Raw genomic sequence first — 17308 nt, forward strand, 5'->3', positions numbered from 1 at the left:
TGGAAGGAGCGCCGTGGGGCTGTTGCGAGTCAGCCCGGGAAGGCCGAGAGCACTGAAAGGCTAGCTATCTCCCCCTGGAGCTTGGTGGGATAATGGCAGGTAGGAGTGTTACAGACGGCCCTGGAGCTGGTATCTGGGTACTACCGTCGCTCCGACCGAAAGAGGATTTCGAGGGAGAGTAATAGAGACGTGATCTGGGCTAGAGGGGCCGGAGGTCGATAGACTGAGTGGCTAGAGAGGCCGGAGGTAAAGGGCTGTAGAAGTCGGGCGGACCCGGAATCCAGAGGAAACGGGACCATGACTTATGCTTATCTCTTCAAGTACATCATCATCGGGGACACAGGTAACCCGGGGCGACAGCCCTAAAGCTGGGGCGGGGATTCGAAGCACCGAAATCGGGTCTTGGGGGCGGGGCTCATTCAGTGGGCTGGGCGATTAAGTGAAGCGGGGGCGGGGCGGGCGGCCGGGGGCGGGGCTCGGGGCTCGGGGCTCGGGGCTCGGGGTTCTGGGTTCTGGGCTCTCCGCTCCCCTTCCCGAGTCCCGGATGCCCCGACACTGGACTGTACCCGGGCGGCGTAACTCCTAGAACGCGCGTCCTCTTCTTTCAGGTGTGGGGAAGTCATGTCTGCTCCTGCAGTTTACAGACAAGAGGTTCCAGCCTGTCCACGACCTCACAATAGGTAAATGCATGTACCTGTCCTAGAATAGGTTATGAAATATGGCGAACTAAAGTGGAAAGTTAGCAGCCTTTGGTGTTCGAAGTAAAAAGTTACCTCTCCCTGTTTTTGAACTATTTAAAAGTTATGTTTAGTGAAGTGTGACTAATCAAATGCTGACAAATGGGGAGTAAGTAATTGAAAGGTAACTTTAAATTTAGAGATGAGCGTGAGGTATGGATTAGTTACTGTAGGATTTGTTTTCCCAAATGCAATTTGTATGTCTGTGGAAAATCCCACGGAAACATAACTATTAAAAAACTCGCCTTGCTTTGCGGTAAATTAGTGCGAACCTCACATGTGTTTTTTCAAAGTAATCACTACTATATAGATTTTGTGTGTGTGTTGGAAAGGAGGAAGCAAATTGAAGACCCGTCCCAGACTTAGAATTCAAAGGTACGTGGAACTAATAACTTTTGTTTTAAAGAAAAGAGAATGATAGAGTTCAGAGACACACTGGTGATCCTAGGAAGTATGAACATCTTCCACATATTTGTGATAAGGCATGGCCTGGTGGGGCTTTAACGACCCTTTCCCCATAATCTCCATAACTCCAGCCCCCCCCAAAATATATGTGTAAAACTAGTCTTCTTGCCATGCAGATGCAGTTTCAGAATAAAATCCCTAGCTCCTATTCTTACTATATTGCCACTTCCAAGTCACACCTTATGGAAGTCTAAGTTACTACTGATCCCAAAGGACTTATTCAGAAATACCTAATGAGGTTAGAAAAGGATTTAGAGGATAGTATCAACAGGAAAATATTTTTGCAAATGAATATTAAGTGCACAACTACTCTGTGCTAGGTGCTAGTGATACAGTGCTTAACAAGGCAAACACTGTGCCTACATTGAAAGTCCAGTGTAGGAGGTGGGGCTGGGTGCAGATAATGACAAGTAAATTTCAACTGCAAAAGGGGAAAAGAGGTACCACCTCTATCAAGAGAGGCTGAAAATGGAAGAATGAGCAGGAGTTTGCCAGGGAAAGGGGTTGTAGAGATGAGGGAAAAGTGATCAGGGCAAGAAGGAATAAAATGTGCAAAGGCTCAGGAATAACAGAGATCAGGCTACATTTGGAAAACTGAAAGTAATTTAATATGGTTGGAGCATGGAATTTAAAGTGGAGAGCGGGAAGAAATAAGGCTACAGAATATATTAGGGATGAAATTTTGAAACACCTGAAGGTAATGGGAGTAAGTTTCAAAACAAGTTTCGAAACAGAGGAATGAAGTGATCAATCAAGTTTTTCCCAGAGTCCAGTATAGGCTGTGTTTCTTTCTGAATTCAGTTTTCTGTGCCAAGATAAACAAGGCAGTTAGATAGAAAATATGTGCAAAATATGAAGGTTTCTGTGTAATTAGAGGAAGTTGCATAAAAGGGGACAAAAGTGTTATTTTTTAATTCTTCCCCACTGAAATTCCATTCTTCTTGTCCAGAAAGAAAACAAAATTAGTGACTTTTTTTTTTAGTAACTATCACTATTCTTGATGAAGCAGTCCAGAGTAGTAAGAAGCAATTTTTTAATTTGTCTTATTGACTGCAGAACTTTAGAGTTGAGATTCTGGTCACACTGTGCCTGGGGCCACTGAATAGCAGAAGCTAGATTAGTGCTCTTTCTTACTTGGAAATCAGAAGTCCTGGAGTAAAGTACTGTATAAAAATAGAAAATAGGACAAATTGTTTGACTTATCATCAAGTAATTTTAATGTAAGTAATCTTCAGTTTTTAAGTTTTGTCCTGACATAACCTTGAAAGAAGCTGAACGCCAGGTAAACCAAAATCTTCATCAGGCTGTTTCCAAACTCCTAGGAGGAAGGCTGTTTTCCAGTGAACTCTGGGAATTATTGGAGACCTGAAATGTTTCATTCTTGAGAACCTACTTCTTAGATAGGTGCTTTTCTAAAACAAAAATTCTAGAATTGCAAAAAGAAATATTGTTTCATATAGAGGACTAGAGAGTGACTTTGAGAAAATATTAGGAAATATTTTCAAAATTTTTATAAGTTTTTAAAAAAGTTACAAACTTAAACATTACCTAATAACATTTAAGCATTAAATAATAATGCTAAAATTTTATTCACCTTTTCCTTGATTTATTAGTTTTATCCCCATATCTGCTTTTTGGTTATATTTCCAAGGTCATTATCTAGAGCACAGTTTTTAATTCTAGAAGGTAAGTAAAACTTCAAGGAGCACAAAATGAATTGGAGCAAATAGGCAGCTGTAATGTGCTTAGTGGTACTAAGTGCAGACAGAGGATGAGTCTTTAGCACATTGAGGAAAAGCATGAACCTCTCATTCAACATGGCTGTTGTTCATTCTTTCTCGCGGTTTTCACTGACAGGTGTGGAGTTTGGGGCCCGTATGGTCAACATTGATGGAAAACAAATCAAACTGCAAATCTGGGATACGGTGAGAGGAAACAAAAATACTTTAGTCCTGATGCAGGGGCAAAGGGCTATGATGGTGGGGCTAATGGTGGAGATCAGAGTAGTAGAAGAGTGAAATCAAAGAGATAGGGAAGCTTTCACTTCCATCTGTTACCGTTGCAAATTCTGAATGCCATATCTTTTTGTTTTAAATTACCCAAATAATATATGAGTTTGCTCTAGTAAAAATATTGATTACATAATCCCAAGTTGGGGAATTCCCTGGCAGTCCAGTGGTTAGGACTCTGTGCTTTCACTGCAAGGGCCCAGGTTCAATCCCTGATCAGGGAACTAACATCCCACAAGCCACGTGGCACGGCCAAAAAAAAAAAAAAATCCCAAATTCATTTGTATTTTACTTTGGAATGCATTTTGATTCTTAGGAAATGAGCCTATCTGACTTTGTAGGAATGGATTATATATCTTGAAACTATATATAATCTGATGCTTCCATTTGGGGGAGATTAGAAAGCTGTTAATTCTCTTTATCTCCATCTTAATTCTTTGCTGCTTCAGATTTTTTTTTTTACTGGGGATGGACAAAGATACCTCAGACTGATGCACACCAACCCAGATTGAACTGCTCACTCTTTCTAGCTTATTGGCTCACAAACTTTGGTTCAGGAACTTGGATTGAGATTAAGAAGTAAAGTGATTTGATTTTTTTTTAGTATCTTTATTGGAGTATAATTGCTTCACAATACTGTGTTAGATTCTATTGTACACCAAAGTGAATCAGCCATATGCATACGCCCTCTTGCATCTCCCTCCCACCCTCACTATCCCACCCCTTTAGGTCCTCACAAAGCACCGAGCTAATCTCCCTGTGCTATGCGGCTGCTTCCCACTAGCTGTTTTACATTTGGTAGTGTATATATGTCAATGCTACTCTCTCACTTCATCCAAGCTTACCCTTCCCACTCCCTGTGTCCTCAAGTCCATTCTCTATGTCTGCATCTTTATTCTTGCCCTGCAACTAGTTTCATCAGTACCACTTTTTTTTTTTTTTAAGATTCCATATATATGTGTTAGCATTCGGTATTTGTTCTTCTCTTTCTGACTTACTTCACTCTGTGTGACAGACTCTAGGTCCATCCACCTCACTACAAATAACTCAATTTCATTTCTTTTTATGGCTGAGTAATATTCCATTGTATACATGTGCCACATCTTCTTTATCCATTCATCTGTTGATGGACATTTAGATTGGTTCCATTTCCTGGCTATTGTAAATAGTGCTGCAATGAACATTGTGGGACATGTCTCTTTTTGAATTATAGTTTTCTCAGAGTATATGCCCAGTAGTGGGATTGCTGGGTCATATGGTAGTTCTATTTTTAGTTTTTTAAGAAACCTTCATACTGTTCTCCATAGTGGTTGTATCAATTCACATTCCCAGCAACAGTGCAGGAGGGTTCCCTTTTCACCACACCCTTTCCAGCATTTATTGTTTCTAGATTTTTTGATGATGGCCATTCTGACTGGTGTGAGGTGATACCTCATTGTAGTGTTGATCTGCATTTCTCTAGTAATTAGTGATGTTGAGCATCTTTTCATGTGCCTCTTGGCCATCTGTATGTCTTCCTTGGTGAAATGTCCATTTAGGTCTTCCACCCGTTTTTTAATTGGAATTTTTGTTTTTTTGATATTGAGCTCCATGAGCTGTTTGTATATTTTGGAGATTAATCCTCTGTCTATTGTTCATTTGCAAACATTTTCTCCCATTCTGAGGGTTGTCTTTTTGTCTTGTTCATGGTTTCCTTTGCTGTGCAAAAGCTTTTGTTTCATTAGGTCCCATTTGTTTATTTTTGTTTTTATTTCCTCTACGAGGTGAGTCAAAAAGATCTTGCCGTGGTTTATGTCAAAGAGTGTTTTTCCTATGTTTTCCTCTAAGAGTTTCATAGTGTCTGGTCTTACATTTAGGTTTTTAATCCTTTTTTTTTTTTTTTTTTTTTCGGTACGTGGGCCTCTCACTGTTGTGGGATCCTCCCGGACCGGGACACGAACCCATGTCCCCTGCATCGGCAGGCGGACTCTCAACCACTGTGCCACCAGGGAAGCCCTTTAATCCATTTTGAGTTTATTTTTGTGTATGGTGTTAGGTAGTGTTCTAATTTCATTGTTTTACATGTAGTTGTCCAGTTTTCCCAGCACCACTTACTGAAGAGGCTGTCTTTTCTCCATTGTATGTTCTTGCCTCCTTTGTAGTAAATTAGGTGACCATATGTGTGTGGGTTTATCTCTGGGCATTCTATCCTGTACCATTGATCTATATTTCTGTTTTTGTGCCAGTACCATACTGTCTTGATTACTGTAGCTTTGTGGTATAGTTTGAAGTCAGGAAGCCAGATTCCTCCAGCTCAATTTTTCTTTCTCAAGATTGCTTTGCCTATTCGAGGTCTTTTGTGTTTCCATACGAATTGTAAAAATTTTTCTTTAATTCTGTGAAGAATGCCACTGGTGGTTTGATAGGGATTGCATTGAATCTGTAGATTGCTTTGGGTAGTATAGGCATTTTTACAATGTTGAATCTTCCAATCCAAGAACATGGTATATCTCTCCATCTGTCTATGTCATCTTTGATTTCTTTCATCAGTGTTTTATAGTTTTCTGAGTACAAATCTTTCACCTCCTTAGGCAGTTTATTCCTAGGTATTTTATTCTTTTTATTGCAGTGGTAAATGGGAGTGTTTCCTTAATTTATCTTTCTGATTTTTCATTGTTGGTGTGTAGGAATGCCAGAGATTTCTGTTCATTAATTTTGTATCCTGTAACCTTACCAAATTCATTGATTAGTTCTAGTAGTTTTCTGGTGGCGTCTTTAGGATTTTCTATGTACAGTATCATGTCATCTGCAAACAGTGTCAGTTTTACTTCTTCTTTTCCAATTTGTATTCCTTTTTTTTCTCTGATTGCTGTGGCTAGGACTTCCAAAACTATGTTGAATAAGAGTGGCAAGAGTGGGCATCCTTGTCTTATTCCTGATCTTAGTGGAAATGCTTTCAGTTTTTCACCATTGAGTATGATGCTTGCTGTGGGTTTGTCATTTGTGGCCTTTATTATGTTGAGGTAGTTTCCCTCTATGCCCATTTTCTGGAGAGTGTTTATCATAAACAGGTGTTGAATTATGTCGAAAGCTTTTTCTGCATCTATTGAGATGGTCAGATGGTTTTTATTCCTTAATTTGTTAATGTGGTGTATCACATTGATTGATTTGCTATATATTGAAGTATCCTTGCATCCCTGGGATAAATCCCACTTGATCATGGTGTATGATCCTTTTAATGTATTGTTGAATCCTGTTTGCTAGTATTTTGTTGAGGATTTTTGCATCTATGTTCATCAGTGATATTGGTCTATAATTTTCTTTTTTTTGTGGTATCTTTTTCTGGTTTTGGTATCAGGGTGATGGTGGCTTCGTAGAATGAATTTGGGAGTGTTTCTCCCTCTGCAATTTTTTGGAAGGGTTTGAGAAGGATGGGTGTTAGCTCTTCTCTCTAAATGTTTGATAGGATTTGCCTGTGAAGCCATCTGGCCCTGGACTTTTGTTTGTTGGAATATTTTTAATTATGGTTTCAATTTTATTACTTGTGGTAGGTCTGTTTATATTTTCTAATTCTTTCTGGTTCAGTCTTGGAAAATTGTACCTTTCCAAGAATTTGTCCATTTCTTTGTGGTTGTCCATTTTATTGGCATATAATTGTTTGTAGTAGTCTCTTATAATCCTTTGTATTTCTGCAGTATCGGTTGTGATTTCTCCTTTTTCATTTCTAATTTTATTGATTTGCATCCTCTCCATTTTTTTCTTTATGAGTGTGGCTAAGGGTTTGTCAATTTTGTTTATCTTCTCAAAAAACCAGCTTTTAGTTTTATTGATCTTTGCTATTGTTTTCTTCATTTCTATTTCATTTATTTCTGCTCTGATTTTTATGATTTCTTTCCTTCTACTGACTTTGGGTTTCTTTGTTCTTCTTTCTCTAGTTGTTTTAAGTGTAGGGTTAGATTGTTTATTTGAGATTTAAAGTGATTTGATTTTAAAAAGCATTTCTGATGGCCCACTGGAAGTATTTTCATCTGCTAAAGTTAAATGCTGCCATATGATTCAACCATAACACAGGCCTCCCTCAGACTTTCCCTTTTAGTTCCTAGAAGGCTGCAAGGAAGGAAGCTTTCAACCATAGCAGAAGACGAGAAAAAGTAAGATAAAAGCAAAACAGGGGGGCTTCCCTGGTGGCGCAGTGGTTGAGAGTCCACCTGCCGATGCAGGGGACACAGGTTCGTGCCCCAGTCCGGGAAGATCCCACATGCCACGGAGCAGCTGGGCCCATGAGCCATGGCCGCTGAGCCTGTGCGTCCGGAGCCTGTGCTCCTCAACGGGAGAGGCCACAGCAGTGAGAGGCCCGTGTACAGCAAAAAAAAAAAAAAGAAAACAAGCAAAACAGGAATCAAATAATTTAAGACATAAAACCATTAGAGGATAAATAAAATTTAAGTGAACTCTTGGAGGGAAAAAGCATGTTTTAAATCTTAAAGTTTTGTTAATATTACCAACAAACTTCTTTAAAATTATTTTTGGATTTTGTTGTTCTAATAGGTATGCAACTCATTAAAACATTTGTATGATTCCTTTTTTTAAATATATATTTTTATATTTATTTATTATTTATTTTTGGCTGTGTCGGGTCTTAGTTGTGACATGAGGGATCTTCACTGCAGCATGCGGGATCTTTTGTTGTGGCGTGCAGGCTTCTTTCTGGTTGTGGCCTGTGGGTTTTCTCTCTCTAGTTGTGGTGCGTGGGCTCTAGGGTGCGTGGGCTCTGTAGTTTGCGGCACACGGGGTCTCTCATTGAGGTGCATGGGCTTAGTTGCCGCACGGCATGTGGGATCTTAGTTCCCCGACCAGGGATCGGACCCATGTCCCCTGCATTGGAAGGCAGATTCCTTACCACTGGACCACCAGGGAGGTCCCATTTGTGTGATTCTTATAGTAAGAGATTCTTGTATTGTTGGAAATGTAACCTTAGAATTAGTGTACTGGAACACTCTTCTCACCTTCAAACCTGGGTTTAGGTTATATGAAATAATGTCTAAGAAAACAAACTTTTGTGCTATGAAGTACTAAGCTCCTAAGTTTATTTATTTATTTTTTAAACATCTTTATTGGAGTATAATTGCTTTACAATGTTGTGTTAGTTTCTGCTTTATAACAAAATGAATCAGTTATACATACATATATTCCTCTTCCCTCTTGCATCTCCCTCCCTCCCACCCTCCCTATCCCACCCCTCTAGGTGGTCACAAAGCACCCAACTGATCTCCCTGTGCTATGTGGCTTAAGCTCCTAAGTTTAAATTATGGATTCAACATATATAGAGTTTATAACTTTTGGCCCGTTACTGAACTGTCCTTTGAGCCTAATTTTTCCCATTTGTGATATAATTAGTATCATTACTGTTACTGTTATTATACTATGAAAAAGCTATTTATTTTCCACATCTTAGTTTTCCTATCTTTAAATTATGAACAGTAGTCTTCCTTCCTAAACTGTATGTTGGAATATGAGGATAAAGAATTTCAAGAATGTGAAAACTTTTCCTATAGGATAGATTCAGTGCTGAGGGTATTCATATTTAGATGATTTTGCTTCCTTTAATGAAAACCCAAAAAAAACCCCAAAACTTCTTCCATCAGGAAACCAAAAATATCCAGTATATGGGGGAATTAATAAATTGCTCAGTTATAAATAAAACCTAATATCTTGGCCCCAGTTGGAAATGAGATTAGAGTATAAACAGTTGGGTTTGTTTTAGGAAAACTCTGTCCTGGGCCCTGGGCTTCTTTCCCTATTTGTTATTCCTGTTTGCCATGACAAGATCCCAGCAAGGCACATCTTGGTAGTCCTGCCTTTATTAGTGGAACACTAAAGGTTAATCAGCATATGCCCAATTTAAGTGTTTTGTATCTAATTTTCTACATTGATCCATCAAAAGGAAACTTCCATTAGACAGGGCATTGGCATTCTAAGATAATTTTCCTTTTTATAGATAAAGGAATAGAAACAGAAAAGAAAGGTTAATGTGATATGTTCAGCATCATATGGGATTGAAAATACTCTGAGTTTCTAGTTCTATTTCCAGTTCTTTCCTAGGGGATATTGGGAAATGTATGGGAATGTCTTTGATTGTCACACTGTGGGGCACTACTAGCATTGCAACGGGGAGCCAGCGATGCTAAACATTTAGCAATTTGATGGACAGTCTCATAGGAAGAGTTGACCCACCCAAAATATCCATTGCACTGTCATTGAAAAATATTGATTTCCCACCTGGACTTCTCCCTGGGCAGTCAGGTTTCCTTTTCCCTAATTCTCTTTTCTTCTTTTTTTTCTTTTTTTTTTTTGCTGTACGCGGGCCTCTCACTGTTGTGGCCTCTCCCGTTGAGGAGCACAGCCTCCGGACACGCAGGCTCAGCGGCCATGGCTCACGGGCCCAGCCGCTCCGCGGCATGTGGGATCTTCCCAGACTGGGGCACGAACCCGTGTCCCCTGCATCGGCAGGCGGACTCTCAACCACTGCGCCACAGGGAAGCCCCTCTTTTCTTAATAGAAGTTCTTTTGTAAAATTAAGTCCTTTGTGTTAGAGTGGCATTTGATCAAGTAATTTCTCTGGAAATAACCTGGTTTTGTTGGGATTCTTTTTGTTGTCATGTTGATGGAAAAGGCTGGACAAGAATCCTTCCGTTCTATCACCCGTTCCTACTACAGGGGAGCAGCCGGAGCACTGCTGGTGTACGACATTACAAGGTGAGTAACATCTGGTGGGTGAGAGGCAGATTCTTTCCTCTGTTCTCAATATCTTTTTTATCTACTGAATCTAGTTAGAATGCTAAAGAGGAAAGGCCTCTCTAATATTTTTCTTTACACATATAATGTTCCCCCTTTTCCCATACATTTGGAATTGCTTTGGCGTTTTGAAATAAGCCTTTGACCCACTTTCTAAACTTTTCTGCTGTAGGCGTGAAACCTTCAACCACTTGACCTCATGGTTAGAGGATGCCCGGCAGCACTCTAGCTCCAACATGGTTATCATGCTGATTGGGAATAAGAGGTAAAATTTTATTTGTATAAATAATAAATACCAGGAGTCATCTAGGTACTCTGTGGACATTGGATCATTTGGGCCCTAAACTTTTTTAGTTTAGGTACATTTAGTGTCTCAGTTAAAAAAAAAAAAAATTATTGTGGTTAAAATATACATAACAGGGCTTCCCTGGTGGCGCAGTGGTTGAGAGTCCGCCTGCCAATGCAGGGGACACGGGTTCGTGACCCGGTCTGGGAAGATCCCACATGCCGTGGAGCGGCTCGTCCCGTGAGCCATGGCTGCTGAGCCTGCGCGTCCAGAGCCTGTGCTCCGCAACGGGAGAGGCCACAACAGTGAGAGGCCCGCGTACCGCGAAAAACAAAAACAAAAACAAAAACATATATATATACACATATATACACGTAACATAAAATTTACCATTTTAACCATTTTTAAGTAGATAGTTCTGTGGCATTAAGTATATTTACATTGTTCTGTAACCATCACCACCATTCATCTCCAGAACGTTTTCATCTTCCCCGACTGAGACTCTGTTACCATAAACAGTAACTCCACATTCCCCATCCCACCAGCCCCTAGCAACCACCATTCTACTTCCTGTCTCAATAAAGTTGACTATTCTAGGCACCACATATAAGTGGAATCATACAATAGTTGTCTTCTTATTACTGGCTTATTTCATTTAGCATAACGTCTGCAAAATTTATCCATATTGTAGCATGTGTTAGACTTTCCTTCCCTTTTAAGGGTGGATAGTAGTCCATTGTATGTATTTACCACATTTTGTTTATTCATCCATTGATGTACACTTCAGTTGCTTCTACCTTTTGGCTATTGTGAATAATGCTTCTTGTCAACATGGGTGTACAGATATCTGTTTGGGTCCCTGCTTTCAATTCTTTAGAGTATATACCCAGAAGTGGAATTGCTGGATCTTATGGAAATTCTGTTTGATTTTTTGAGGTACCGCTGTATTGTTTTCCATAGTGGCTACACCATTTAACATTACTACCAACAATGCACAAGGGTTCCAGTTTCTCCACATCCTCACCAACACTTGTTATTCTCAATAAATTTTCTAAGGCACCCATAGGCCAAAAGACATACCTAATAGTTTTGTTATTAAATAAATCTAAACAAGATAACAAGTATTTTTGTCATAACAACTAACTGAAAAATGAAAAACATAAATTAAAAGAAAAATAATTTTCTATTTCATTCTTAAATAACCATGACAGCACAGCTTCTCAAACCTTGGAATCAATATTGGACACTACCACTCTCCGTTCCAAATTGATTTTAGTGCAGGGTTTGCTTTTTGTCACAGCAACTGCCAAAAAGTCAGCTTCGCAAAGATGTGCAAATGTTGAATGGAATCTTTCAGGATCTGATGGTGACATTGCCAGTTATATCAAGCTTGTAATTTATTTGGTGTTCTGATGTTGAGTGTTGCTGTGTTTCCCTTGAATATTTAAAGTAACCTGTGGCACCCTTGTGAGTTTGTAGTAGTGCCTAAGGTGCATCGTTTGAGAACTGTGGCCACAGACTAATTGTACTCATTTATTGGTTCAACCAATTTATGGAAAACCTGTTATGTCTTAGACATTGTGCCAGACCCTGAGTGTGCAAGGTGAAAACAAAGCCCTGCCCCCATTCCCATGGAGCTTACCGTCAATGGGGACATAGTTATTGAATATAAAATGATTTGTATCTGATTATAAATTATGATAAATGCAGCGAAGGGGAAGAAAAAGGGCACTATAAAAAAGAGTACCAGGGTACTTATTTTTGATTTAGAGTTGTAATTTAAGCTGGAATCTGAAGGATGTGCAAGAGTTCAGTGGGCAAAGATTTTAAAAAGTATCAAATAGGGGTAAAAAGCTGTGTGAAAGCCTTAAACTGGAAAGAAGCTCGATAAGTTTAAAATGTTGAAAGAACCCTGGTATGGTTGGACTAAATCAGAGGGGAATGGTGCAAGATGAAGTTGGAAAAGAAGGCAGGGGCCAGATCTCATCATGGCACTTACTGATCTGAGAGAGGAGTTTGGATTTTATTCTAAACACAGTAGGAAACATTTAAGAGTTTTAAGCAGAGAAGTAGCTTGATCAGGTTTTAAAAGATCACCCTGGAGGGGAGCAAGGGTTGACGTGGATCTTAGCAGCAGCAGTCCAAGTGAGAGAGTGGTGGATTAGACTAGGTCGATGACGCAGAGAGAGAAAAGTATGATTTTAAGGTACATTTTGGAGTACCTCGCTTTGGGGTGCATAGGGTATTTGGAGTGAAGGAGGAAAAGGTGTTAATAATGTCTTGGTTTTTGGCTTGTGCCATTTATGGAGATGTGGAAGCTTGGGACAGAATCAGGACATTTCATTTTGATGTACTTCTGAGGTGCCTTTTACACATCAGAGTGGAAATGAAGAACAGACAAATGGACAAACTGATCTGGGGCTTAGAGGTGTGTCTGGGCTAGAGGTACAAATTTTGGACTGTTGCCATTAAGGGTTAGTTCTTCCCTGGTCTTCACAGAGCTGATGAATAATAAATCTACATTTTGTAGGTTTGTTGTTCTCTAATGGACTTACTCCTTGATTTTTTTTTTTTTATGGTGAAAAACTGGAATCCTCCCAAATGAAAATTTCCTATTAGAAAAATGAAAATCAGGCAGTTCACCATTGCCTTATTCTGCAGCCTTTTATCTTGTCTTGCATAAAGTGTTTCCATGCCACTTTATTTTTTCTCATTCCTTGGCTCTGTCTTCACATCCTCAGTATCACCTAATTTTTTTTTTTTTTTTTTCGATACGCGGGCCTCTCACTGTTGTGGCCTCTCCCGTTGCGGAGCACAGGCTCCGGACGCACAGGCTCAGCGGCCATGGCTTACGGGCTCAGCCGCTCCGCGGCATGTGGGATCTTCCCGGACCGGGGCACGAACCCGTGTCCCCTGCATCGGCAGGCGGACTCTCAACCACTGCGCCACCAGGGAAGCCCAGTATCACCTAATTTCATCCATATCATTTTCTCTGAATCCCTCATTTCCCTGGTGGCAAGCTGCTACTTATTATACACATTAATAATGAGACTAGTGTGTGTTAAGGCAACTGTGTTCTCCCTATTCCTGGCTCTCTCTCTTCTTTCTTGTAGATTGATTCTAGTAAAGAGGAAGACACTTATCACTATGGGATTTGACATCTATGACTTTTCTACTTTCCAGTAACTGGAATTTCCCTTTCCTCTTCTTTCCTTTGCTTTAACTGGATCTCATTCAAAAAAGCAGCATAAGGCATAGACCTTGAGTAACTAGGGGGCTTGCCTAACCTCTTATAAACCTTTTTGTCTGTAATAAGAGTAAGGTATTATCCTCAACCATGCAGCAGCTGTCAAGAATCTGATCTGAAGAATATTTTCCAAGAGGCTACAGAAATCAGTAACCCTATACGAGGAACATCATGCAGGATCTACATTCTTTATGGATTAACTGGCAGTTGAAACAGCTATGGGATTCTTTTAGAACAAGAGTTTCTTCTTTCACTTGGATCTTTTTTTAGTTTTCTTCCCAATTAATCTCTTGCAGTGACTTAGAATCCCGTAGGGATGTGAAGAGAGAAGAGGGAGAGGCCTTTGCTCGGGAGCATGGACTTATATTCATGGAAACGTCAGCCAAAACAGCCTGCAATGTTGAAGAGGTACTATTTGGGAAAAAGTAGGGAAAGTTTTCAGAGATTATACCATATCTTTGTCCTTTAATTCAGAATTCTCTTCCCTTATAAGACATGGGTAAGAAAAGGATGTCTTATGGTCATAATGACCATATGTCTCCCTTTAAGGGAATTTTTCCATTTCTTTTTCCTTGATTCCTAAGGCTTTACTTTTATATTAGGTAGCATTAATTGGTAAGTGTGGATTGACACTACTGTTATTTGTAAATCAGTAGAACTAATGGATTCTACTTTAGTCATTCTTAAGCCTGATACTGACTGTATCTTCAGTAACTAACTGAGAAGAGAGCATGTTTGTTTTATTTGCAGAGGGTACCAGCCTAGGAACCCTAGGTATATTGTGTGTCAGTACCAAAATACCATAGAATCCCCTTTTTCTTTTTGAAACTACTCAATGGCTTTTACAGGGCCTTTGGGGGACCATCTGTATTTTTACTCCATTCTCCTAATATTTCCTAATTCACCTTTGAAATCCAAATAGGAATAATATTTGTATTCTCTTTTCTTAATCTCTCTACCTAAACTTGAGCCTAATACTATGGTTTATGTTTCCTTTAGGCCTTCATTAACACAGCCAAAGAAATATATAGGAAGATCCAGCAGGGTTTATTTGATGTCCACAATGAGGTGAGATAGGGTGGGGGTCTGACAATGATTTTTTTTTTTTATGTAGGTACACAGAAACCTGTCATCCTTTTCGTTTTTTCTCAAGTCTGAGACCCAGAATGCTTAAAGAGATTATTAATTGGTGATCTAAAAGGTTTATACGTTATGGGAGATTTTCTTTTCAACCTCAGTTTTTTACTATTCCAGAGCTTGGGGAAGTGTGATTCTTAATTGCTCAGCGCGGCCATTTCTGTAAAGCAAATTTGGGGTCAAAACAGAAAAAGGGATTATATGCTAATATGCTGCCACTTCTCTTTTACCTCCTCTTACTCTTAACCTAATCACATCCTGATTCTGCACATAGCTTTGAAACTTAAGTATAACAGTCACTTTAAAAATGGGCACGAAAGCCACTTCTGGTCATCGATAATACCAGAGCTGGTCATCTCATCTTCACTGTCACAGATTACTGTTCCACAGCAGTCTGGCTAGAGTGCATGGTTACTTGCCAAGGCCATATCTACTTCTAGAAAACGTGATTAATGATTTCTCCTTTTACCCCTCTCCTTTCTCCCACTTAACTTTCACACTGAGGTGGGAACTACTGCCTCTTTTCTTCTACAGGCAAATGGCATCAAGATTGGCCCCCAGCAGTGTATTTCAACGTCAGTGGGACCCAGTGCCTCCCAGCGGAGCTCTCGTGACATGGGGTCCGACTCTGGCTGCTGCTGAACATCTGGCCTGGACTCTTTTTTCCTTCCTGGAACAGCTTCAGATAAATAGGCTTAAAGAAAGAGGTCTTACTTGCTTTGGCTGAGAAAAGCCTCTTTTCAAGGTGTGATGTTTTGCCTTTCCACTTAAAGACCAGGGGAGAATTTGGGCCCTTATTGACCTGTCCTTCTTCAGGGACGTGAGCATTCCCTATAGATTAGGGCTCTTCTCATCCTTCTATTTTAATTTCTAAAATGTTAGGATCAAAGCTGATTGTCATGGTAGTTCAAAAATAAATTCTTTTATAAGCATATACAATCTACTCCCCACCAAGAATTAGTAACAATGGTCTAGGACCTTCTGCTTGAGCACTTGAGATTACTGGGATCCAGCTGGCCTTTTGACCATAGATCCTCAGTCTTGGGATTTCATTGAATTTTTTCACTTGCCACGTCATAAGATGTGTTGCAGATAGTGGTTCCTTCTACTTGAACTGCTCAAGGATGCTGAATACTTCTCCATCATCCCATTACTAGTTTCTCTGTCTTAGAGTAACTACAAAATTTTGAAAGCAGTGGAGTTGCTCCTGGACCTGTAGCCACTTACTATCATTACCTAGAGAAAACATCTTTCCCTGTTCATTTTGTTTTAGGGACCAGACCTACCATTAGTGAGTCAGTGTCTTTCACCAAATAGACTCCTACTGTTTCATCACACACACTTCTTAAGAAGACCTATTTAGACTTTCTATTGTAGTCAAGCTAATCTGCTTACTGGACATGACATATTTGCTTCCACTCCTATGCCTTTGCACATGCCCTACTCTCCACTAACATTATACTCAAAGTCCACATTTTTTTCCTTCAGAACGCCTTCTTTGACTGACCTAGGGACTTCTGAACAATTATTGACATAGTACCTTTTAGCTTTCATATATTGTTTATTCATATGTATATTTATTTGTATTTATGTTGCTTTGTAAATATGTTTTATAGTAGCTTTGTGTGTGGAACCTGTCTCCCCATGTAGGTTGTAAGCTCCTTGAGAGTAGTAACCGTGTTATCCTTTTAGTTTTGTAAACCGCTTCCTCCAACATTCCTTTGGTGCCTAGTGCTATTCCTGTGATCACTGAATTTGACTGACATACTTAAAGACCTGGAACAGGTTTATCTTAGGCTGCAGAGGAAACAAAAGGCCTTAGCGTCATCTCTTTGTAATTCTATCTCAATCTCCTCCACCTGCTTACCCTGGATTCTATATTGCCCTTCTCCCTCTCCTCTCTCTCCCTTCCCTGGCCCTTCACCTCCATTCCATGCAGCGTACACTAAGGCTGCCTGCTTCCAAGCAGTCAAATGAGTGGATACTTCTCCAGCCATTCTCCTTTTCAAGAGCATATAATTCTATCCTAGTCAGCTTTGCCTTAGCTTCACTAATCATGCAGCCTTCTGGGCCAGTTGCTATGTCATTTTGACTTGATGTCCCATTCTCTTCCACAGCACTGAGGTCTCGTGAATTTTCCTCATTGTTTTTGTTGTTGATGAATTGTTTCATAATTAAATATATGCATGTATCCAAGCTGCTGACATTTCGTGTGTCATTTCTGATTGTATCCCAAACATAAGTAGATACTCTCTCCTTCTAGGGAATTGTATCAAAGGTGTTGGAAGAAGCCTCCTTAAGATACATTCATTTTATACAGGATTCTGCCCCCAGTAGTAGTGGTATTCTTTAATAGTGCACCACAGGAAGTTGGAAGGCATTTGGAGTATTGCTTTGATTATCGTTTGGTTTGTTTTTTGAAAAATCCTACCTCATTCTAAAAGGGATTGAGGCTGTTGAATTTGGCTTGCCCCCTCACAACAGGGACAGAACTAAAGTAAATATAACTTAATAGTTTCTGTACAGGAGTTTTCCTTTACCAACCAAAAAAACCTTTAGTGATTGGGATGAATCAGAGCACTGATCAGAGATAGCATTCTGCCTAGAGCTGCTGCTTTCAGAGTCATTAAAGGATACCATTTTGATATTTTAG

General features: G+C 39.8%; 1 protein-coding gene across 3 annotated transcripts; it reads left to right on the forward strand.

Moving 5' to 3' along the window:
• Nucleotides 1-56: 56 nt before the first annotated feature.
• RAB2B (RAB2B, member RAS oncogene family) lies at nt 57-16846 on the forward strand. 3 transcript variants are annotated; one of them, XM_060004878.1, is made up of 8 exons: nt 57-343; nt 609-680; nt 3060-3127; nt 9864-9946; nt 10158-10250; nt 13815-13926; nt 14518-14586; nt 15160-16846. In XM_060004878.1, exons 1-8 carry the CDS (start codon nt 298-300, stop codon nt 15295-15297), a joined length of 681 nt encoding a protein of 226 aa, XP_059860861.1. In that variant the 5' UTR covers nt 57-297; the 3' UTR covers nt 15298-16846. The 3 variants fall into 3 exon arrangements, with proteins under 3 accessions (XP_059860861.1, XP_059860862.1, XP_059860863.1); XM_060004879.1 differs by having other exon boundaries at nt 64-343; nt 15190-16846; XM_060004880.1 differs by lacking the exons at nt 57-343; nt 609-680 and adding an exon at nt 959-1112.
• The last annotated feature ends 462 nt before the right edge of the window (nt 16847-17308 follow it).

This window comes from Delphinus delphis, chromosome 2 (assembly GCF_949987515.2).
Source record: "Delphinus delphis chromosome 2, mDelDel1.2, whole genome shotgun sequence".
Lineage (NCBI taxonomy): Eukaryota > Metazoa > Chordata > Mammalia > Artiodactyla > Delphinidae > Delphinus > Delphinus delphis.